Source organism: Sceloporus occidentalis, unplaced genomic scaffold (assembly GCF_023333645.1).
Source record: "Sceloporus occidentalis isolate IW3139 unplaced genomic scaffold, rSceOcc1.0.p SCAF_4, whole genome shotgun sequence".
In the NCBI taxonomy this organism is placed as follows: Eukaryota; Metazoa; Chordata; class Lepidosauria; order Squamata; family Phrynosomatidae; genus Sceloporus; species Sceloporus occidentalis.
The window spans coordinates 174,516,164-174,541,572 of NW_028316984.1; the positions used below are offsets into that span (position 1 = coordinate 174,516,164).

The window sequence follows — 25,409 nt, forward strand, 5'->3', positions numbered from 1 at the left end:
TCAACACACTTCCACAACACCACATCTCGAATGAGCTCATTTTCTATTTGCTTCCTGCACTTTCCAGCTCTCACATCCATACATGATGATGGGGAATACTATGGATTGGACGATTCTGATTTTGGTGATCAGTTGTCTTTACTCTTTAGGCTCTTATCTAGTTCTTTCATGGCTACCCTTCTCATCCCAAGTCTTCTTCTTTTCTCTTGGCTGCAATCTCCATTCTGAGTGTGGTAACTCTTTAACTATTTCAATTTCTTTCTTGTCTAGATGAACTTATGTATTTCTTCTGCCGTCATTTTGTTTTGTTTTGTTTTGTTTTCTATGTGTTCAGCTTTAGGCCTGCCCTTCCACTTACATCTTTAACCTTCTGTAGTAATTATTCCAAGTTTGAGATGTTTTTTGCTAGTAATATGGTGTCATCTGTATATCTGAGGCACGGCATTTTGCGCCGGCCTGGTCGCATACTAGGATTGTGCGGGGGCAGAGCAACCGCATGCCCCACAACCCTAGTATGTGGCATCGTAGTAATAATGGCAGTGCCTTGCATTATTACGTAAGCACCATGTGGCGTCTGCATGTTGCCACACGGTGCTTAGATAACCAGTGGCACACTTGTTACGCCGCTCCTGTGGCTTTAACAGAACCCACTTTTCGCGGGTTCTTTTTCTGCCGGAGGGAAACCGTGCAGTTTGGCGGCTGTGGCTTCCCTCAGGGGGAAAAGGCCACCGTTGCTCCAGACATTCTCCAAGGTATGTACCGGGCCTTAGACTGTCGATAAACAGTTCTTCCTTCTTCTGAGTCTAATCCTGCTGTATTTATAATCTTTTCTGCGTACAATTTGGACAAGTATGGTGACGGAATGCATCCTTGCCTGACCCCTTTGCCAAGTGGGAACCAAACTGTTTCTCCAAATTCTGTTCTGACAGTAGCCTTTTGCCCTGAGCACAGAACTACCAGATGTAGTGGCACTCCCATACCCTTGAGAGCAATCCATAGCTTTTTGTGATCTATACAGTTAAAGGCTTTATAAAGTCTATAAAGCTTTTACTCAGAGGTATATAATTTCACAGTTCTATGCCTGCCTTCCTCAGTTACTGTTTTCCCCTAGACACAGTTGGAAGACCATAGGGTTATTGTTCTTTAAAGAAGGAAGATTCAACAATCCTAAAGACTGCCCTTCTTGTATAAGGGACTGGGGTTGTGACAGGGGTCCTGCAAGCCATAGAAGGCTGTCAACTTTCCCCAACCCAGAAGAAAGAAATGAGATCTAAGACTCTCCATTACCACCACAAAGTGAATTGCCTCTAGGAAGCAACTGCTCATTGGGGCTGTGAAAGAACTGCAAGCACAGGTACTACCCTTTCTACTAGGAAACCACAGGGAAGGATGTGACAGACCAAATAGGTGAGATTAAATATCCTTGGTAAGGCTGACAGCCACTGACCGCATGTACAGACTATCTGTGAAGCGCACTATCCCACTGATAGTACCTGGAGATGCCTGGAACTGAAACTGGATGTAATCTCAGATGTTCAGTCTCTGGCACCTCCAGTTCAAAGGATCAGCAACAGGTGACGGGAAAGGCATTTTTTTGGTTTGTTTGTTTAAACCCTGAAGAACCACTACTGCAAGCTTGAGCATGAAATACCAATCTAAATCACTCTCCTGGGCCTCCAAATGTTATTGAACTGCAACTTCCAACATCCCTCAGCACTGGTGAGACTTGCGAGGGCTTCTGAAAACTGCAGTTCAGTTTGGAGGGCTACATAATTCCCACCTAGGACTGAGATGGATAAATCTACCTGTTATAAGGCAGTTTACTGTATCCCTCCAAATAAACTCAACAACTAGCTACAAACACAACTACAGCCCTCCGATCCCTCTGGATACTGCTTATCACCCTGCCAGCCATGCACCATTCTCTAAGTATGGGTTTATTTAAATAAAGTGAAAAGAATGATCCACCAGATTTCTACTGATAAAATAGTTATACTCACTCTAAATCAATCCAAAGAAATGCAGCTATACTTGCCTGGCAGATATCAGTATCTCCAACAGAAGAGGGGAAAGACTGAAAAACATGCCACCAAAGAACAGTTTGGCAGACATGCATTCTAAGTGCTTACAACTTCTATCATGGACAGTGCCAGTTTACAAGAAGATGTGAGAGAAACACCATTTGTCTACAACTGCACTAACTCCTTTATTGAAGTGTTTGACTTTGGTCTATCAAGAACTACTCCACAGATGATCAGGACAGGATTACAACTGGACAAAAGCAGATGAAGGAGAAAGGTAGACATCAAGAACCAGTGTGATGTCGGTACCTGATCAAATACCCACACTGTGTCAGAAATGGATTGCAACAAAAGGATTTTAGAATCCAAGGGAGAGAAAGGCTCCACTATTCCAAAAGTTCACACCAATCCAGAACTTCAAATTCAGCACATCCTTGTGAGGTCTGCGATCATACAAAGATTTTCAGACCCCACCTCTTTCTGGATTTTTGTTGCTACTGCTTGCCTTCACTTGATCATTTCCCCTTATTCTATTATCACTGGTTAAAAGCTGTAATAAGGTTTAGATGCCTGCCACAGAACTGTTGAATCAGAACAGTTCAGTTGTAATGAGGACTCCTCTTCCCTCTCCTTCCCATCAACACTTAATTGAAAAAGTCATTGAGTCAGTTTTACCTCCTGACTGGCACATCTTAAACCTTTTATTAGGTCTGTGATTAGAATGTTGAGACTGAAGGAGCTAAAAACTTGTCATTGTCTCCCTTTTAATTGTTAAGCTCAGAAAACGGGATAACAAGAGGGCATCAAAGGCATGAGATTTTAAAAATCTTTTACCTCAACCCTAACCTCAGTTGACACTTCCAGAGAAAAAAAGTAGTCATCTCTCCCCCACCACTCACTTTTTGTTCCTATAGAGCTGGTTTCTTCCCATACTATATTCCCCAGCTGTGCAAAAATTATGTCTCTTTTACAGATTTCATTGCCTACTAAACAGTTCAACTAGCCAGTTGGCATTCTTAGTTCTCATTTTGTTTTGTTCCCCACCCCCATACATAGTGATTTTTTAAAAAAAATTACCATGTTTTTATTGGCTTTGGGGAGATTTGGCCACTTTGAGCATTCCCACCATCATCAGATTTTGGAAAGCGGCTGACTTATTGCATACCAAGAAAAAAAGGGTATTTTTAGACAATTATTGCTCAAATTTTCCTCTGGCTCTCTGAACAGAGTAACAAAAAAGAATGAACTTTCCTCTTGCTTTATAAAAATGACTGTAAAGGCAGCATCCTTCTTGTCAAGCCAAAATTATGCTTTTATCCCAAACCTAAGTACCATAAATAAATAATAATAATAAAATAATATACAACTCAATGACTTTGAATTCTCTAAGACAGGGAAAGAAAACCCAATCTACTTAGAGGTTCTGGACTACAACTCTGTAGCCCAAGAACCAGCTCTCTGTCTCCTCTCTATGAACCTGATATCAAATTAATATCAAATGGGATGTCTTAGGCAAGTAGCCCAAAAGGGAGCTCCCCAGCACAGAAAAACAACTATACCAGGTTGAACTGGGTAGCTCAGCACAGGAGAAGCCCAAGGCACTCAGCCATGATGGGATCTCTCAGAACTGAAATCAGCATAACCCTTAGACTATGGAAAGGTGATAGTGAGCTGGACTGGGAGATTGCTTGCATACTGCAGACAAGGGGAGTTTCCTTCTAGGAATGAAACTTTTTTTCTGGGAATATTCACACTGATTCTTTGATCATTACTGCATATCACACCCCATTCTTCTCCTCTAGAAAAATTATTTAAGTCCATCAACCCCTAACGTCTTACCCTTAGGAACCATTTCTGGGCATAAATTGAGGTGCCTCAGCACCAGCAAAATGAAATCAAACAGAACCTCTGATTTCATCTTGGCATCTCAGCAAGTTGGCTATCACATGAGCCATGGCAGCAGTTGAGCGTTTTCAATCCGATATCCCTGTGATCAGAGGTACGATTCATGATACATATAACATTGCCCGTCTCAACCCTGCAACTTGCTACTTTTTACTACCTTTTGCTTCATTAGTTCTTGTGTGTATGTGTGAGACAGTATTTGTGTGCTTGCTGATTTCCCTTTTAATAAAACTACATTAATTTGGAAACTGCCTCTGGAGTTCTCTGGGCTGGGAACCATTAGACATAGGCAAGGTCCCTGCTTTCCATTATCAAAAGCCTTCCTGCTTCTTCCCATTGAGCTGAATTAATTTCCCCATTAACACAATCAGAGGGTGCTCCATAAGGACCCCTTGAAATTTTGGTAACTCCCACAATGCTGACTATTCTGGCTGAGATTTATAGAAGCTCTATCCAAAAACATGCAGAGGGCAGCAGGTTGCCTGACCACACTTTGGGAAAATCACTGCCTATTTCTTTTCTGTCTTTGTTTCTTTATATTTTCCTTCCCTCTACATTCACAAATACCTTTCCCTTCACCTGTCTTTTCTTTTAAAAAATGATGTTTTAGGACTGAAACAGGCCTCTAAATAGCAAACATCCCAACTTTCTCTGCACATTTACCATTTCTCCCCCCACCTCTTTATTTTTCAGTGTCAAAGGTTTCTGGTCACAGCAAGCCCACTGAGCTACAAAGAACTGTGATATAACAAGGGCTAACTTTGCACTACAACTTTAATTTTACCTATTTTTTCGGGTAACAGTGTGTGGCGTCGCTGCTTCTGTGGGTCTTAAGACAGCAGCCAGTGGCTTGTAACATTTTGAATTTTTTATTAAAAAAAACTAAACTAAAAAGGTTTTTTATTAACAAGAAAGGAAAGCATTTAAAGTCACAAGTAGCAACATGCTGTGTTATGGGAGAAGCTGACATGGATTGGCCAATTTTCTTCACTGCACTGACATAACACATAGTAACCACAGTCCTGCAATCCTTGATAGTAGTACAGAAAATAAGTCACTATTGGTAACTTAAAAGCCAACATGCATTTTGTGCCATGCTTCTCTTTTTCTTAGAAAAACCAACAAAAATTCTCAGAACAATAAGTACTTGACTTCACTACAACGTGATAAACTGTGCAGAATTATGTTCACAAAATTATGTTTTCTCCCTCTAATGATACCAAAGTAAAATTATAAACATGCCATTTCCATTTACTTACTTGCAAAAATACTTTAAAAAAACAACTTACATCTAGTAAAAGGCAAAACAACAATCAAAGCTTTTAGACACAGATACACACAAAAATTAGGATTACTACTTGCATTTTGCTTTAAAAGATGGATTTCCAACACACATCAAGAAGCTCTGAAAACAAAAATTGGGCAACAGTAGTAATGCTAAGGACGTTGCAGTAAAATATGAAAATCAGACTACAAAACAGCACAATTTCCCCTTACAATGGATTAATATCCATTTTCTATTTAACATTCTGTACACATATTGGGTGTGTTTGTACTGAGATTAAATTAGATATATATTCTTAGAAGATATACTTTTTAAAGAAAGAAAGAGCCAAGTGTTTCTATTAAAAGGGACATACTTTCTATCCCTGGAGAGAACGTTGCAGTAAAGGTGGATGTCAACTGCCAAAGAAGGATAAAGAAATCCACTCAATTTTTAATGTGTACAATATATTTTAAAGAGTCACACCTTACCATTTCTAATTTTTTTAAATCCACAAACCTATTTTTAGTACACCAGAAAGCATGTGAAACCAGAAAAAAAATGTTTCAGTGTGTAAAAATATCCACCAGAGGGGAAGGCCAAGATTAGTCACAACAACACTGCTGAGTTCTTCTTTCTTTCGTTTTAATTACAGAAGCTTTGTTGTGATTTAAACTTCAAGACATAAAAGTATTTCCAGATAATGCTCCATTTCATAAAATATTTGCAATTAACAGAATTTTAAGTGTGAGTCTTTCTACACACACAAAATGAATTGCATCAAGTTACAGACAGTAAGAAGGAACAATTCTACAGCCTCAGAAGGCTTAATTCTCTCATGCACCTTAAGTGACCCTTTGGAAGATTAAGTCTACAATCTTCATACACTTTCGAAGAGTGGCTCCTTGAGTTCCATTTTGCATCTAGATAAAAAGACTCAGGACTGATCGCTCTGTACCCTTCAGAAGCAAACTAAAATGTTTTCAGATCAAAATTATGTCCAAAGAACTGCATAGCAAGTCACAGATCAAAGTGAGTAAGAGTTTTCCATATCTGGATAGAAGCTTCAAATCATATTTTGAATAAATTGCTGGCAAGAACAAGAAAGTTAGTAGGAAAGGGTTAATACATTTAGTTAATTTGTTAAAAAACTAAAAATCTACTCTGGTCACTTACATTGGAAGGGGCAAATTTAACTAATATATTTAAGTTAAATTATCATGTCAATTCAATATAGGGTCAGCCCTTCGGTGTATCTGCAAGGGATCAGTTCTGCATCCCCTGCAGATAAGAAAAAACAAGGGACCTCAAGTCCTGTTGTCCCTAATTGTTAGCACAGCATGCACCCAGCCACTATCATAGCCGCATGCACACACCTCCATTAATAACAATGGGTCTTGCTGTCTGCAGATGCTCAGGTCCACAGATGGCAAGACCCCATTGTACATACTATATTTTCACCAAAAGCCTTAGTAGGATAAAACTGAAAATACCATCCACAATTAGATTGAGGTCAAAACCAGAAATAGACTTATCTTCAGTTCCAGGGTTTTACTTTTGCTTTTTTTCCCTGTTAACTTTGACAGTCCATTTCTTGTTATCTTTGCCAATCCCTACATTAAGAAATCTGAAAGGCTGGATATAGTTCCAAGTGCCTCCTTAATTCCTAGGGCCCTTTCCCAGAGGAAATAAGCATCCACTCTCTTACACCTCTCAGATCACACTTATAAATGTAAGGTATATTGCTTCTAATGTCTATAGGTTTGAAGATGATAGCGACCTCTCTCAATGTAGCATCGTCCAAAAAATTTCAACTGTTGTTGTCTTGTCTTCAAGTTATTTCCAATTTATAGCAAACCTGTCACAGGATTCTCTTGACTAGATTTGCTCAGGGGGTTGCCTTTGCCTTCCTCTGGGGCTGAGAGAATATGACTTGCCCAAGGTCACCCAGTGAGTTTCCATGGGCAAGTAGGGATTCAAATCTGGCCTCCAGAGTCATACTCTAACACTCAAACCACTACATGATGGTCCTGCTAATTCCTGCCCATCCACTAGGTTGTTGGTGCTGACAGGACTTTCTGATCAAACCTTTAGGAGAAAGAAATGAAAAAAGTCACAAGCAGTGAGTTAAAAATGAATCAAGTAAAGAGAAATTTTAATGATTGTGTAGTTAGGATACAAAGCTGTATTGGAAATACAAGCATTATTACTATTCCCCTCTGCCCTATGAAACATAGTGTCACTAAAGAGTAAAAGCAGATCTGTCTTAGAATCAAACAAAGGATTCTTTATTTTCAGTTCTTCAGATTAAAACATCTAATTTAGGAAGAATGCTGGCCAAAGTAGTACACAGTAGATTAGAATGAGTAAATGCTTTAGTTTACAATTTATCAAGGTACTCTCTGCTCCCATCTGCAATGTCTTACGATCTCGTTATGGGTGCCAAGGGAAGAACACCTTGAACACACCATGGAGAAACAGCAAGTGCTGTCCTTTTTCTAACAGATAATGTGAACAGAGATTTACAGATGTCACTAACAATATATGATAACTGTAGAGTGATAGGGGGATTCTGGATGTTGGAATCCAAAAAGTAGCTTTCCCAGTCTCTGCCTTTAACAGGTGATAACAGCTTAAAGCCTTGAGAATATAATGGTGAAGCATGAGGGGTGGGTGGGTAGGTGGGAAGAATCAAAAAGTAAATCAGTACAGCAAGGTTTAAAGCAGCCTTAAAGAAGTCATGGGAAGGACGGTCAGTCACAAACAAAACAAGGAGGAGACAACTAGAAATGGCACCATAAATTTATGGTCAGCAGCCCCTGGCCTCATAGGCTCGGAAGGGAACTCCCATCAGTAAGGCACAGGCTGGGAACAAGTGTCCTCATGGTGAACTCTGCTCCTGTTTCTTACAAACTCAGTCCAACCCACAGGGTCTGAAGCCAAGTCTTTCCTTGCTTTCCGAAGGCCCACAAGGGCAAATACTTCAGCCTGCTGGTCTCCTCTCCCAAATGAAGAGATACAACAAAGATGCTTGCAAACCCCCTTCACTATAACAGGCGCGAGTGGGGGAAGCCATAATTACAGGCGTCCTGCATAATGCAATTCAACCAGCAGAGTCCTTTCCCCTGCAAGCAGAGGATCTGCCACATCAGTAACTCTGTTGCTAAGGCAACTGCTTACTTTCCATATCAACTGCATACGCGTTGCTAGGGAGACGTATATACAAGAAAAATTCCTCTCTATAGCCAAGGACCAGATGGCAGGGAAGCCAGTAGAGTCATGGGCTAAAGGGATTGTACTAAATGGGACACATACTAGGGCATTCATGTCTATGCACTAGAAAACAGGATGAAATCTGAGCAATTGGATATGTAGGAAGACCAATAAAGCAAGAAATAAAAGGAGAACCTCCCATGTCACGCTCACAATGCAACCATTACGATTTAGCTCTTGTATGCATTAGTTGACTATGGCAGAAAGGAGATTTGTAGTGGGGCTAATGTTACTCTATCCTCCACTGCCTCCCATGATACACATACTTACATTTTACATCTACCAGAAAGTTTTTAACATTCACTCTCTTAGTGCAGATCTAGGAATAGTAAGGCTTCCAAAAAAAAAAGCCCTATGCAGTGACCCATTGTGAGGATACATTAAGATGCTCCCTGGAAAACCTTGCAAACAGGCACTAAATGTTCAAAAATGTTACACAGGGACACATATCAATGTATCCACTTATAAACATAACATGGGAGTATGCAGGGAGATGTCAACACCTTTGCCTTATGGAAACATCCCAATATTTTAAAGCCATAAGGATTTTATTTTAAATTTGATTGCACAGATTTTGCAACTTAATAGCTCAGGTTTCCTCCTACCAAGAGATTAGCATATTGGCTGGGATAGAGAGAGTTATAGTGAAATACCTTATCAGAGCCTCGGGTCTGAAGAAAGCTGTAGTAGCCCATTTCATAAACATGTCAGGAGGCAACGCCTGCTTGGCAACATCATTCTTAGGATCACACTTTTACTTTCATTGGAAGTTTCTTTGAAAATCATAGGATTAATTAAAATGAAGCATAAGAAACTTTAGTGCTTCATGAGGCTGGCAAAAACATGGTAAAACTTAGGGGGCTATAAGGAAGAATGGAAAGGGAGAAATATCACTTCTACCCCTCCTTCTCCTTCTCTGGACCTCCCCTAACCACCAACCACCGACTCTCAGGTGCTGGAGGAGAGGTTTCAACATCGGTTTGAAAAGGGAAACAAGTGACGTTCAATGGGGAGTTTCTTCCATGGAAAGAGGCTTCCAAATTGGACTAGGTGTTAAATGCAGTGTTTTTTCCATGGGAAGAGGAGACTTGCAAATCGGACTGGGATGGGAAGGAAGTGGTGTTCAATGAGATGTTTTTTCCAGGAGGCTTGCAAATCAGACTGGGAACCTCTTTCACAAAGAGAGAGAGAGAGAGAGAGAGAGAGAAACACAGTGCCTTGAGGCACCAAGAGTGGGCCATCAGGCTTGCTTGTTTAAAGACCTTTCTAAGCAGTACTAGTTATTGACCCATATATAAGTCGACCCAGGGTAAATTTTGGGACATAAATGTCTTGACTTATAGACAAGTATATATGGTAATTAAAAGATCCAAACTTGCTTAGCTTTCAAAACTAGACAAGATTAGATGTGCCGACTAGGGCTTCTGGGAGTCAAAAGTCAAAACATTTGCAGGGTCAAAGGCTGAGAACCACTGCCCCACATACCGTAACTATCATACATTATTTTACCCAGATCTAAATATTATGATCGTCTGCATGAAGACAGACAAAAATGTATTGTCCATATTGGAGTCTTCCTTATGCACAATTGGCAATGCTTAGTGCTTCAGTCAATGTGGGTGTGCAACATCTGCACATGAGTGCTGTTTGTCTGAAACAATGCCTGCTAGTACTGCATATATTTATTTGTGCTGTTACCTTTGAAACAATGCACCTATGGAGTTTTGGCTTGCTTTGAAGGAGAAAGCTGAGGTTCAAGCAAATGTTAATGATTATGGCAACAAGACAGGGTCACAATACAGTGGACTCATGTGGGACCATGAAGTTTCACTCTGGTTTCTACAGGGTCACTACTGAGATAGCCCTACTCTGTCAATTTAATCTCCCTTATGGTTGTGGTTCAAGCAGAATCTTCTATTTTGATAGCCTCATTCGGAGCAGAGATGTGTATGCAGGTTCCAATTACTATTCAAACAGCAGAGAGAGAAACAACCCTACTGTGACTGTAATGAACTCCCATACAAAACTTGCATTTGTAACAAGTTAAGCTTGTGAAGTTTACAGTCTGCCCTCTCCTGCATCAACCCAGCAGGATCTGGGCGCTTCGTGGCTGACCTTAATGCTCTTGACCGAGCACAAACAAAAAGTAATCTCCAATTGTCTTTCTCTGCCATTCCTCAGTTCTGTATTTGGTAGCATTTCAGTCACTCCTGCCCCACTTTCATCAAACTAAGATCTGAGGCTGCAAAATCTACACACAAAATAAAACTCTTATGTTTTGACTAAGTTAGTTTTCAGGTTTTAAAAAAGTGTGTGGGGGGGGAGGAATGCCAAAATAGATTCTGAGCACACTCAGATAACAACGAACAAACTGCAACACTAAGCTCAATGCAATGTTTCAGTTTCTCAGCTAGTTTCTTATGCTTCAGGATTGTCCATTCCATTTCCCAGGCTATGTTCCCCCTCCAGCGGATGGCAAAGTACTCTGTGGTAGGTGAGCACACTCTGCTTCCATTGGGCTGTCTAGAATAGGGAGGGGCTGAGATTTTTATTCTTTAGAATTCTGCACACTTTGGGGTTCCCACAAACCTGTTATCCCTGCATGCCACCCTTTATGCATGATGTCATTCTGGCTACACAAGGATCCGACAATGCCATTACCATGTAAATTTTCAGATGGCAGAGATTTTCAGCTAGCATTCTCCCACCTTTGCAAACTTCTGGATATATTGAAAACAGATTGTTTAGCTGTAAATCTCACTCAGCAGACAGGCATATTAAATGGTAATCTGCAGCAATGCACTGTAACAATGAATCTACACTTTAAAAATGAAATAAATAGAAGAAACATAAATTCAACTTCATGTTGCAAAAAAACCTTGTAAATCAACCTTAAACACAAAATATAGCCCGGAAGGGAAATGGGAACCACACAACTTTCTTCTGGCCAACTGACTTCATAAGAGCGTATTTTGCTTCAAGCTCAGCTGTTCCACCACATGTGGTTTATCTGTTAACCATACCCCAGTAGGGAGAAATATATGCAAAAGCTATCTGGGAATGGGTGTTAGGCAAGGATTCTTCACGCTTACACAAGGAGTGTGCAACCACGTCTTTGTCACCATGCTCCATTAATGCATCTAGAACAAATCTCTTCAGATACGCATATGTTCAGCCATGTTTGCTGTGCAGCAGAATAGCAAATGGCCTTCAAACAACTAGGTCCTTGAAACAACTAGTATCTGCATTGAGGCAAGCTAACAAGCTAGTGGAAGAAGAATGGAGCGTGCGTGCTGTCCCTTCTCTGAACAGAGCACAGAAATCAAGCAGGCTGCCAGTGAAAGGAATTCCCTTCCCCCATTCACCGCAGAGAAATTCATCCTCTCTTCCTCCACTATCAAGGCTGCAGTAGGCTAGTAAAATTTAAAGGCTAGTAACCTTTCAGGGTGGGGAGTTACTTTGTCTTGTTGTTGCATGCCTTCAAATCATTTAACTATAACACATCCCTCAAAAACTAGTACTTTGCCTGGAATGTATACTAGCATCCAAGCAATACAGCCACCCTGCAGAAAGCTGTTCACACTATTCACCACTCCACACTGTATATATGATATACAACCATTCCTACAGGCTAGCCATTGGGGGAAAAGCAACGCCAATCTACCTTACCTTCTAGGAAAAGTGAGTAACTTCTTTCAGACCTTCCTTCAACTTTCAGTGGCAGCCACTCCACTGAGGCACCTAGACTATTTCCACCTCAACGGTTGTACTTGCATCCTGCTTACAAGCTTCTGGCTACAGTGGGAAAAGAACACTGAACTAGATGGACCTTTGGTCTGATCTAGCTCTTCCTATGTTCTTAACTTTAACAACCGGTGTCTACTTCGTTTTCTTTCCACATTTCTTTCCATCCCCCTTTCCCAGAATTCCATGTCTTCACAGATGTTAAGCCTGAGGGCAGGGGATTTATTTACTATTGGTCTCTGTAGGTTGCCTTTTAGGCAAAAGACAAGGTTAAAGGGTTAAAAATTAACAAATACCACAGCTTTTGAAAAGATTTTTCCAAAAGGAAAAAGGAAAACTAAACGAAAAAAGTCTGAAATAACTTCTGTCTTGTAAATCCTGTTACTCATTGTGTCCTCCTAATGTATGTGATTACAACTCCAATTACTCCAGGAGACAATAGGAATTGTAGTCCAATATAACTAGAAGGCACAAGATCAGGATAGGCTCCTGTAGGTATTGCATTCTGTGTTAGGAGGAGAATCGGCCAAACACCATCATACAACTTTGTACCAAAGGAAATATTTTGCATGAGCCTCAGCTCTCTTGGTAACAAAAAAACAGGGCTTGAGTAAAGCATTTCTTTTGCATATTACTGTATATGTTGCAAAGCATTGCCACAAGGAAGCAATGGGGGAGGGCAGCTAGAAGATTCAATATCAATTAACAAATGCCCACAATTCTCAGAGCTGATAGAATTTTAAAATGCTATTTTGCATCCACTAGAGCTTCTCAAAGATTTTAGAAATATGTCATTTGCTGAAACATGGCCCCTTTTATTTATTTAGTGAGTATTACAAATTACAAACGCCAAGCTCAGCAACTTGCAGAAAGTGATGCTGAAGGAGTTTAGGGTCACACTGCTGTTAAATGGAATAGTCCAACATGAAACACAGAAATGACTTTGGTATTCACAAATATAGCAAAACACCTTCATTGGTGACAGACTGTCAGCTGTGGAGCTATGCAACGTATTCAAGAGGCCATGCCCCATGCCCGTACCATACTCATGACTACTTCAGGGGAACAAAAATAGTAAATAAACAAAATCTCATGCTGGAGGAACAAGGAATGAGCAACAGTAGGAAAAATGATATCAAATGCATCCTGAAGAAAAGCAAAGCCGACCTTCAACAGGATCCCCTGCCAAGGCAGCAGGAAACTCCCCAAGAGCCATCAGGAATCCATCTGGATCCATAAGCCTCCTGAGGACTATGGAGGGACTAACCCCCTCTGAACAAATTCTGCCATAAGACAGAAATAACTTGAAGGCACACAACAGAAACAACAACCATATACATTTTGAAATAAATATCAGAAGTGAAAACAGTGCCAAAGTGCAATTAGTCCCCCCTGCAAATAATTTAAAAACCAACTCATCCCATTCTACTTGATGTTGCATCCCAAAGACTTTCATCAGCCATACTTATTTGGGCAGTACAAACAGCTGGAAGAGGTATTAAAGCATACTATAGGAACAAAACAGGTTACATGGTACCAACGTATGAAGAAAGAGGAGACAGAACACTACAGTATAAAATTACTGCTGATTTTTATTTCCTTCATCTTTTCCTTAGCAAGAGCAAACATACTGCCATTCACACCTCCACTTTTATACACTTTACAAACTCTTCCACCTTAAGCTTAAAGCATTTTTATAGTTACACTTGACACTATACAAACAAGAATCATACTCAAAACAATTTTTAAAGGAAACGAAAGAAAAAACAAACCCAACTTGCATGGTTGCTGAGAAGTGTTTTCTTTCCCTGGCACTTACACACAATCCAGCAAGTGAAGGCCAGAGAAGACACAGTACAGCCTGCAACTCTCACTTCAACTTGCCAAAAATATTTGCTAGCATATCATCTGCTTCCCTCTTTTTTGCAAATACATCCAAACACTAACACATCATTACTATTTTCTGTCTTTTGGGAGAAACAGGAAGGAAAAACATGCACTTAGCCAGATAAAAACAACAGATTTTTAAAGACTGTAGTTATAACTCTTTTGCAAGTGTTCTTGACTATTTAGGTCCAAAACACACTGCAGAAATAATCCAGTTTAAGAGCCCTTGAACTGTCCTGGCTAGGGAATCATCAGAATGGTAGTTTCTTGTGGTTCCAAAGCTCTCTGACAGAGACAGCTAAATGTCTCGCAAAACTACAGTTCCCAGAATTCTCTAGCACTGAACAGGGCAGTTAAAGTGGTCTCAAACTGTATTTTTTCTGCCGTGTGTTTTGGACCTTAGATACTCTTACATACCACCTACTTCATTTCCACAATAAAGAGAATTTTATCTGATTTGAGAGATGAAATATCAAATGCACAAATATCAGGTATACACTCTTTGCATGTGTTGGGACATAGTTTTTAAGACAAATGCATATATTAACTTCAATTCCCCAAAGCAATCTACCCCAACTTCTACCTTCTAAATTATATCAACAAAAGGTCCGTGTAATCAATAATATTCACCAGGATCTTAGAGCAACATGGCTGACATAATATATAACTATTGTTGTGAATTGCACAACAAGGCACCATGCAAGTTGTCCCACTGCAACACAGAGGTTCCCATTGCACAACAGGACACATTCCACAACATTACACTGCTGGCTTTGTTTACACAGTGGTCTCGATGGCATAGCTGCGTGTCTACTCCTGAGAATACAAAAAATCACAATACAACGCAATTCTACTTTACGTTGTTGCACATCAGTTTACAATATCACTTCCCAAGAGCATGCCAGACACTGTTTTTGAAACCATGGCCCGTTACAGACGGGCACTTTAGTATGTGCTCCGCGCGTGCTAGGGTTAAAAAGGGACATCTTTTCCGGATGCCCCCAACCCTAGGACGCGCGGAGTGCGCACAAAATGGCAGAGGCCGTTCCACACGGCTGCCGCCATGAGGGTGGCGCGGAAGTGACATCCTCGTTCCGCACCAGAGCGCCTAGTGCGCCCTTAGCGCGGAGCAGGAAGGAGCTCCGTTTCGGAGCTCCTTCCTGGTTTGGTCCGCTGGGCGCAGCCTTCACACGGCTGCGCCCAGCGGACCAAAGGAGAAAGGGGCCAAGTGGCCCCTTTCTCCTCCTCCCCGCCGCCGCGGGGTGTCCTTGGGGCTTGAAGTCCCAGGGACACCCCTTTTCAGGTTGCGGGGAAGCGGTGTTTTGCCGCTTCCCCGCAGCCTGAAAAGCGGCGGATCGGGCCCTCAGCAGCTGCCGTTCTGGCCACTGAGGCCCGGATACACTGGGGAAAGAGGCGGATACAGCCCGCCCCAAATGGGCGGTCTGTAACCCGCCCATGTGACTTTCTTAGGAGAAACCACACAGAGATATGAGGACACAGTAATAGTCAAAAGAAAGAGCTGAAATCACGTGATATGGAACAGGGAGGAACCACAGAACTCAGTGGTAGTGCACATGCTTTACAAGCAGAAGGTCCTACTTTCGATTCTTGGCATCTCTAAATAAGAGGATCAAGTTGCAGCTGACAGGAAAGACCCTCCACCTGCCTGAGAGAAAAGCAGCTGATGGTCTGGAGTAGAAACTAGTAATCTAGATGGACTAATGGTCTGTCTAGTACAAAGGTTTTTCAGCATAAAGCTGAAAGGTTCTGCATCCCAAGCAACACCAGAATACCAAACCCATATGAAAAACACTCTGAGCTCCTTGAGGATATAAATATACCATGACTTCAAGGGGACAGGTAAAACAGCTAAGTACTTTTATTTTGCAGACTCTAGACTTTCACTTCATCTCAGCTGAGGTATGCGTCCCAACAGAAATAAACAAAAGGACAAGGCAAAGACCCAGTCTCCAAATCAGACTTTTCTTCCAGGTGCCATTGTGCAGGGACTGGATAGGGGAGGGGATGCAGACACACAGGTTCAATTGTAGGTCTGTAGTTTGACGGAAGTATATACCTGATGAGAGCCTTACATGGGAGAACAACTGAAAGTCCCATACCATAAATGTACAGCAACAGACATACAGAGTCTCCAGGTCCCTATAAATGTAGCACTAGAAATAAAGAACTAGAAATATATTTTTAAAATAACTGCCTCCATGTTTCTCCAATAATCTGTGTTGCCAACTACCCATCTAAGAAAGAAATAAAAAAAGTATTATCTAAGTGAAGCCCTCTGCACAACCCACTCTATGTGATTTAAGTGCAACTTCTATATCTGGAAAGCATTAGCACAGCACAGTAACTGTGAGAATTATATTCAGAACTATTCATGGAGATACAAGTTGGAGTTTTAACACATACCCCATACATTTACAAAAATGTATTAGAGCTGTCTAGACAAAGATTTCAATGCCATCAAAAATGAACCCACTGAGAGCAAATACTGGCTTTGTGAATGCAATGAACTAAAACTGAGGGAACAGAAGGAGAAGACAGACAGGACACCTTGTTCCATTTCAAAAAGAAAGGAAAATAAAGGTTACATAGTTATATGGACAGGGGGAGTAGCATTATTCCAGTCTCACCTGACTTCTGTCTTTGTCCACCTTCTTAAAACACTTATTCAATGACAGATTATGCCTCACAGAGTTTTTCCATCCAGTAGGGGCATTTGCAAAATAAGGGAAGTGTTCCAAAATCCAGTTGTATATATCCTTTACAGGCAGTCGCTTGGTTGGAGAGTCTTCAATGGCCATAAATATGAGGCAACTAAAGGAATATGGTGGTTTGCAGTTGGGATTTTGCTTGGCATCGTAGGGCATATCGGCATGAGCGGGAGACGGAGGGGTGTCATCGTCAATATCCTGCACTGGGCTAACACTTCTTAAGACTGAGTCACCAAAACTTTTCAGCAAGTTCTTGCTCTCATGCAGCCAATTCAAATTGGTTAGTTCTTCATCCTCCATGGGACCCTTTTCCAACCGGAGAGCAGGCAATGAAAAGTCTAAGTCCTCATCATCATGAAGTGCCTTTGATAAGTCACTATCCCGGTAACATTGGCTCAGTCCACTGGAAACACTAATTCCTGAGCCCTCTGGCTTCTTACTTGGAGGCATAACTGGACCCATTTAGACTGAGGCTCCTGTTAAAATAAATCCAAATGTTTAAAAAGACGTGTTAGTTGATAAAGACACTGACAGCAAAATTCTCTGCTACTTTCCTCCATCTGCAAACCTTGCCTTTTACAAAATGTACATTAAAAAACAAAACAAAAGACAGAATCACATAAACATATAGTACTTCCAGGCTTATACATAGAGACAATAGGGAAGAAACAGGATTTCAAGCACTGATATAAGGATGGCAAAATTCCTCATGTGGGAGAGAGTCAATATACTGACGAGAAAGAAAGGTACTGTAACTATATATTGTAGATTGTGTTTAAGGCTGCAATCTTTTATCTGTTTAACTGAATAGCTCAAACTAATGAGAACAGTGGGACTTACTTCTCAGGAAGCATGCAGAGAGGTTTGAAGGATAGTTAGTTTTGCTGGCCTTGTCATTCCTACAGCTTGTAATAAGCACAAAAAATTGAGAGCTTAAGACCAGTTGCTTCAGATTAAGTTCAGCTGTTTCACTTCCAGTTCGAACACAGCCACATTATAATTATAGCCTCCCTGGCTCTGGCTGAATGCGCAAGCAGGCAAAACTCCATGTTTACACACACACTTACAACTAAGCAATCACTCTTTACAGCTACTAGTTCTTTTTGCCTCCAAGAGAAGATTCTATATCCTGGCTTCAGAATCAGGATCTAGAGATTCAAATACAAAATTGCAGACAGAGGACATTCAAAAAAAATAAGGGGAAGGAGGAGATTCCACCCCAGTGATGTCCATTTTACTGAAATGAGAGCGAGCAATGAATGTGATAAGCATGACTTAGAAGAAAGCATGAAGAGTGACATCATATACCAATCAGTAGAGACTGTTGTTGCTATACTGGGCCCCACAGAAGACTATGCAAAAAACAAAACAAAGAAGTCAAGCGTACATTACATTTTAATTATTCCAAAATAATGTTTTCAAAATCCAAAACCAGAAAAGTACAGATAACATGTACAAAAGGGGTCAGATATATGCAGAACAAAGGCAGTTGTGTGGATTATTTTTTTAATTACAATTAAAGCATCATTGTGCCACAGCAAGTATCTGTTAGCCAACACTCTTCCAGTGAACATTAAGCCTGAATTCAACTCATAATATTAACCAGTCGAAACCTATATCAACTTTACACAATGTTCCCCCTTCAATAACAAACTGACCCACAACAGTTAATTCTCCTACCAAAGGGCAAAGATAAATCATTTGACTCTTAAAGAAAAGAGTTTGGTCCAAAATACACTGCAGAAATAATCCGGTTTGAGACCACTTTAACTGCCCTGCCTCAGTGCTAGGGAATCCTGGGTATTGTAATTTATCATGGCATCAGAGTTCTGTGACAGAATTCTCTAGCAATGAGCCAGGGCAGTTAAAACGGTCTCAAACTGGATTATTTCTGCATTGTGTTTTGGACCCAAGTACATCTCTAGTGATCTTTTTTATTCATTTAAGAACAGGTAAACTACAGGATTACGAGTTCTGGGCAACTTGAAAGTTTGCCTTATACTAACTGTATCAACATGATGCACTCATGCTGACAAAGCTGCAGAAAGAGTTAACAGGAAGTGTGGCATACAATTCAGCAAAAATATACCCAAAGGAAGAGGAAGGTTTTATTGTGTTTCAAAAGAAAAGGCATTTTTAAAATGAAACTTTTTTTAAAGCAATGAAGCAAACACATACCACAATATTGGGAGGAAAAGTGATTACCAGAGCCACTAACTTTAACATACTCCATTATTATTTTTTAAGAACACAGCCCACTGAACATAAAACCTCCTAAGGGACTTGATACCATCAAGGAGATACTTAATAACAACCAAGAAGAGCTGTAATCACATAAAAGATCACTGATGGAGGTAGACAATACCCTGGGATAAAAGCTGGATAAAAATGGACATTACTGTGGCAGAAGATGAAAAATCTCTGTTGCAGAGGGGTATACAATGCTGTTGTTTCAGTTCAGTACTAAACACAAGGGGAAAGGATATGGAAAACTGTAAAACCAAGGTAAATAAATGAAAGCCAAATTGTATCCTTTTAGTGGTTTCTTTCTAACAGTTGAAAATGCAATGGTTGGAAGCCCCAATGCTTTACTGTCAGCCCCATTCCCACTGTCGTTTTAAATAAAGTGGTTTGGAAACACCACAGCGATTCTATCATATCCCCACTGCTCCATGTGGCTTTATCAACTCCCTATGGATATCTAAATTGTATTTCATAATTAAAATGTAAAGAGAAGTTACTTCAGGAAATTTTCACGACGAGGAGCGGGATTAAAGAGAAAGACGTGGGGGGAAGGGTTAGATGCTTTAGTTGGAGAGATATGGAGAAGAGACTCCTGAATGATACATGCATTTTGTACAACATTATTTCCTCTCTCCTTTCAACGGGGAGCACTGTAGCCAAATGAGTTCAGTACAAACAGAACTCATGTCCCATGAGCAAGCTTTTAAATAGGAAAATTATATCATGGCTGACAACATAATTTAATTGCCCTGTTGCTATGACGACATGCTGCTCTCTTTCAGTTTAATTTGCTTACTTGCCAGCGTTCTCCCAAAGGACCGTATCATACCATCAATTTTCACACAAAAAACTAGTGACTTCTCCTTAAGAGCTTATGGGAAACTGTTGAAGCTGATAAATGGATCCTGTGGCTCCAACCCTGCAACTCTTCAAGGGGATTCGGTGCCGGTCTCCAACACTGGCCAAAGTTAGGTTGCTGCAATTCAGCCCTCAAAACCACTGAACTTCAGAGTAGTATAGTAGTAACTTTAACATATTTGTAGTATTTTTAAGCATGTTTTTTTTAAAAAGGAAAACAATCTGACACATACCAGGGATAAATGGCACTGGATTCAAAGTTGAAATGGCCTGTAAATTCCACTTACGTTATTTCAAAATCTACTAGAGTAAAACATACACTGTTTTCTTTGTTTGTTTGTTGTGTGGTGGGAACACATTATGCCTTGTACATTTCGACATCAACTGCTGCCAATTTTTCTTTCTTTCAGTTAGTCTCAAAGGTGCTACAAGATCTCTCTACGCCTTGTTTTAGTCAGTTTGACTGACATTCTGATTTACTATCGCGTTACTAAACCATGCAAACAGAGAAATGCAAGAATTTTGGAAACATTTTCTTTTACAGATGGATTCAAAAGATGGCAGAAGGTTTTATACCTTTTCCACACACACACACACACAAAGTCCCTTAAAATCCAGTTTCACAATCTGACACACTGAGGACAGACAAAGTTCCCAGCAGACAATGGGGCAGGTTAAATTACTGTTATGGTACTGAATACAGAAATATTGGCCCAGATTTATTGACTATAATATTATAGTGTTTTAGGAAATATGCACTTCTTTAGAAATGGAGTCCAGTAGTGTAAAACTCATATATGTGTGTGCGTGTGTGTATCTGAGCTTAACACTACTAGACTCTGCTTCTAAAGAAGTGTATATTTCCTAAAACACTTAGGTCCGAAACACACTGCCGAAATAATCCAGTTTGAGACCGCTTTAACTCACCTGGCTCAAGGCTAGGCAATCCTGGGAATTGTAGTTTGTTCTGGCACCAGAGCTATCTGACAGAAAAGGCTGAATATCTCACAAAACTAAGCTTCCTAGAGCCATGGAAAAGTGGCCTCAAACTGGATTATTTCTGCAGTGTGTTTTGGACCTTTGTGAAATTTCATGCTATAGTTAGCTAACTAGTTTGCAACCAGCTGGAAACAATGTCGTGCCATCAGCATAGACCCACAACCGAGGATGAGTAAGTGTAAAAGCAAACTTTCTTGCTACAGAAAAGAAATGCTATTTCTTGCACGCCTGAGGACAAAAACACACAGGAAACGGGAGGGGGAAGGGAGAAGGAAACCAAGCACTACTTACTAAAGATTTTTCAGAAAAAGAAGAGAAAAACCACATTAATGTATACATACACCATTGAAGATCAGGCTCCAACGTAGGCGTCTGTTGTAAAAAAGGAGGAGGAAGGTGGGAAGGAAAGGCTACAGCAGGCCGTCATTTTGAAGGGAAGAAAAGAGCAACCCAGGAAGGCCAGTTTCCTTGCTGCACTTTGCTACACTCCCTGCTGTACTTGTCAAAAACATTTGAAGGGGAAAAGGCACGCGCCGATTGGCCCAGGTCCCCATCAATCACCGGCGTTGCTAGGAGACTGGGAAACCGTACTTATTCCTGTACAGGGCCATTTGCAGCAAACATACCTTCAATGCTGGTTAGGTTATTATTATTATTATTATCATTATTATTAAGCTTTATTTATAAAGCACTGTACATTTACACAGGGCTGTATGTATGATCAGTTAAAAAAATAAAATAAAATAAACCTGCCTGTGGGGTACATGCTACAAAAAAATAATTAAAGATAATACATATTAACATTTAAGTAATAAAATATAGCAAACAACAAATAAAAATAAACCTAGGATAACAATCATGGGGTGTCTGGGAACGCTTCCCTGAACAGTTATTGTCTTTAACTCAGCTTTAAAGCTGGGTAAAGAAAGTCTCACAACAAACCTTGCATTGGTTTGTTTTCCCCTTTTGGATCACCCCAAAATAGAGGGGAAGGGGAAAAAAATTAAACTAATAACCCTAAAAGTGAGGGATCAGGCACCAAAAAGACAACCTTTTTCTTAATTTCTACCAATAGTCACTAGTTTTGGGAGGGCTTCCATAAAAATAATAATATCTTAACACTGATTTTTTTCTAGCTTAGGCTGGCTCTTTTTTTAGGAGGAACAGAAGGCAATTCAAAACAAACAAAATGCCCCCCAGAAGAGTCTAGTCCAGTGGTCACCAAACTGTGCCCTTCATAAGAGATTTTTGGACTTCAGCTCCCAGAAGCCTCAACCAAGTTGGGCCAATAGTCTGGGATTCTGGGAGATGAAGTCCAAAAGCCCTTCAAGAGCAGAGTTTGGGGGCCACTGTTCTAGTCAGAGAAAGAAAAGAAGACTCTCTCACAGGAAATGTGCTTAAAGCAGAGAGTATTAAAGAAAGAAAAGATCGGAATTTTCTTACTATCTGTTCCCTAAGTTGAAAGCCAAAGACAACAAGACCCCAAATCCACAAAAGAGGGATCCCTTTAGGGCCTCCCCCCAAATGCACAAAAGACACGTTGCATTTTGGGGGGAGGCCCTAAAGGGATCCCTCTTTTGTGGGTTTGGGGTCTTGTTGTACTTTGGAAGGCCATCTCTGGGAATAATATATGCAGGAATAATTTTAGGAGAACTATTTTGGCATTTTGTTTCAACAGTCCATCACTAAAAGGAGCCAGGAAGGAGAAGGGAGCTGGCAGTATGGACACACACTGAACTTTGGCGAAGTCACCTTATGACAAAACATGTCTGGATGGGGACAGCATTGTATTTGTCTAAACGACCACAACAATCGTAGTTGGCTGTTTTGTAAAGTATTTAGATTTTCTTAATAAAAATGATAAAGAAAAGACAATCTCTATCCTCTCAGAGTCTTACAGCGAAAGCAACAACAACAACAACAACAACATTACACACAGCTCAGACTGCAACTCCCAGCTCCATTCCTCCTTGGCTTCTTGCCCTGAAGAGAGAAGAAGGGGAATCCAAAATAAAACAAAACAAAGGCTTCTCCTCCTATATATATATATATATATGAGGACACTTTGTTTCATATATGTATGTGTGTGTGTGTGAAAGAGAGAGAGAGGAGGAGACTTTGTGTTCTATATCTATACACACACACACACACACACACACACATATATGAGGTATATATGTCTATGAAGGGAGAAGAATAAAAAATAAAACAAAACAAAGTCTCCTCCTCCGAATATATATATATATATGTATGTATGTATGTATATGGAGGAGGAGACTTTGTTTTATTGCATTATATATATGTGTGTGTGTTTGAGGCGAGACAAGGACCTTGAAAAGCCTCCAGAACCTCCTCTTGCCTCCCCTCCTTCCTCCCTTTTCTCCTCCTTTCTGATTCCAATGCAGGAGAAATCTTACGCAACCTCCCCAGCCAGAGACACTCTCCCCCCTCCATTTTTTAAAGATACAGAAGAGAAGAAGAAGAGGGCTACAGACACCCCCCAAAGAAACTTACCTGCTTGGGGAGAGCTCTAGTTCTTCTTCCCCCCCAGGCTTGAGGCAAACTTTTCATCCCAAGGAGCCCGGCATGGCTGCTTCCTTCCTCTTCTTGGCCCGAAGGCAACACTGTGGCCCAAGTGGAGAAGCCAAGGCAGGGGCTATAATGGGGGACATGGGCCAAAATTGGGGTCTGGAGGAGGGGGTTTCCCCTTGGAGCACCCACCCACCCAACCTCTTCGGGGTCCAGCCACCCCTCCCTCCCTCCTTTCTTTCTTCTTTCTTTCTTTCTTTCTCTCTCTTTCTTGCTAGACCCCCTCCTGGCTGGGTCTCTGCTGCGCCGAGGGAGGAGGAGGAGGAGGAGGACGCCAAATTGTTTCCACTGCAAACAAGAGGAAAAGGCAACACATGACCGAGGAGGAGGAGGAGGCTGGCTTTGGGGGAGGTGGAAAGAAGGAGGGAAACGTAAGCAGCAGGGCCAGCCCCAGGCTGGGAAAGAAGGCAAGGCAAGGCAAGGCTGGGGAACCAGAAAGAGGCCAGGCCAGGCCAGGCAAGGCGGGAGAAGAAGGAGAGGAGGAGGAGGGCTTTTCCTGCTTGCGCCACAAGCAGAGCCCCAGCAGCAGGGATAGGGTCCTCCTCCAGGGAAAGGGGACGCCAAACACTCCCTCCGAAAAGGATGACAACCCCAGGCTTCTTCCTCACCCTCCAACATGGAGGGGGCGAGGATTCAGAGGTATAGCCCCGTCAGTCTCTAGAATCAGTAGGTAAAGAGTTTGTGGCACCTTTGAGGCTCTCTGAAAGAAAGAAGTTGGCAGCATGTTCCTAGGCTTCATCCTGCTTCCTCAGATGCTTTCGCATCGTGTGGCACCTTTGAGACTGACTGAAAGAAAGAAGTTGGCAGCAATGAGTTTTCCTAGACTTCAGTCTACTTCCTCAGATGTTTTTGGTGGAGTGGCAAGTCAGGCACAGTCCTATATAAATATATATGCCATTGGGGGAAAAATAGAGGATGCCTGGTCACCCTGGGCATGGCCAAAGAAAAGATTACAAACTCTCATATCACTCCATGCTTTTTTTTGTCATGGATTGATATGAGAAGGGTGGTTTTTGGGATGGAGGGAATTCCTCCTGGACAGAAGGTGGACATGGAGGACATGGTCATAGTAAAAAATGGAGGAGGACTAGTCACCCTGGCCATGACCAAAGAAAAGCTTAGAAACTTTCATATCCATGCTTCTTTGTTGTGCTCAAACATGGAGGGTGTGAGAATTCAAAGATATAGCCCCATCAGTCTCTAGAATCAGTAGGTAGAGAGAGCTTGTGGCACCTTTGACACTCACTGAAAGAAAGAAGTTGGCAGCTTAGAATCATAGAGTTGGAAGAGACCACAAGGGCCATTTAGTGCAACGTCCTGCCATGCAGGAACTCCCAATCAAAGCATCCCCCACAGATGGCCATCCAGCCTCTGTTTAAAGAGCTCCAAGGAGGGAGACTCCACTACACTCGGAGGGAGTTTGTTCCACTGTCGGACAGCCCTTACTGTCAGGAAGTTCTTCCTAGTGTTGAGGTGCAATCTCTTTTCCTGGAGCTTGCATCCATTGTTCCAGGTCTTAGTCTCTGGAGCAGCAGAAAACAAGTTTGCTCCTTCCTCAATATGACATCCTTTCAAATATTTGAACAAGGCTATCATATCACCTCTTAACCTTCTCTTCTCCAGGCTAAACATCCCCAGCTCCCTAAGTCATTCCTCATAGGACATGGTTTCCAGACCCTTCACCATTTTAGTCACCCTTCTTTGGACATGCTCCAGTTTCTCAATGTCCTTTTTGAATTGTGGTGCCCAGAACTGGACACAATATTCCAGGTGGGGCCTGACCAGAGCAGAACAGAGTGGCACTATTACTTCCCTTGATCTAGACACTATACTTCTGTTGATGCAGTCTAAAATTGCATTGGCCTTTTTAGCTGCTGCATCACACTGTTGAGTCAT

The 25,409-nt window shown here is 41.3% G+C and overlaps 2 protein-coding genes across 8 annotated transcripts in view; one reads left to right on the plus strand and one right to left on the minus strand.

Moving 5' to 3' along the window:
* The window catches only part of FOXN3 (forkhead box N3), a 170,432-nt gene extending 146,438 nt beyond the window's left edge, over positions 1-23,994 (minus strand). For all 3 annotated transcript variants that reach the window (XM_089522374.1, XM_089522373.1, XM_089522372.1), the window contains exons 1-2: positions 23,439-23,994; positions 16,743-17,299 (exon numbers count right to left, since the gene is read on the minus strand). In XM_089522374.1, coding sequence (XP_089378500.1) covers positions 16,743-17,285 — 543 coding nt within the window. In that variant the 5' untranslated portion in view covers positions 17,286-17,299; positions 23,439-23,994. The remainder of the gene's footprint in view (positions 1-16,742; positions 17,300-23,438) is intronic.
* The window catches only part of LOC149315033 (uncharacterized), a 70,315-nt gene that overhangs the window by 18,871 nt on the left and 26,035 nt on the right, over positions 1-25,409 (plus strand). For 2 of the 5 annotated variants that reach the window (XR_016281014.1, XR_016281015.1), the window contains one exon: positions 22,603-22,935. The exons of the other annotated variants lie outside the window; for them this stretch is intronic. The gene's annotated coding sequence lies outside the window, so the exon portion shown is untranslated. Of the gene's footprint in view, positions 1-22,602; positions 22,936-25,409 lie in introns of those variants that run through there. 5 annotated transcript variants of the gene reach the window in all.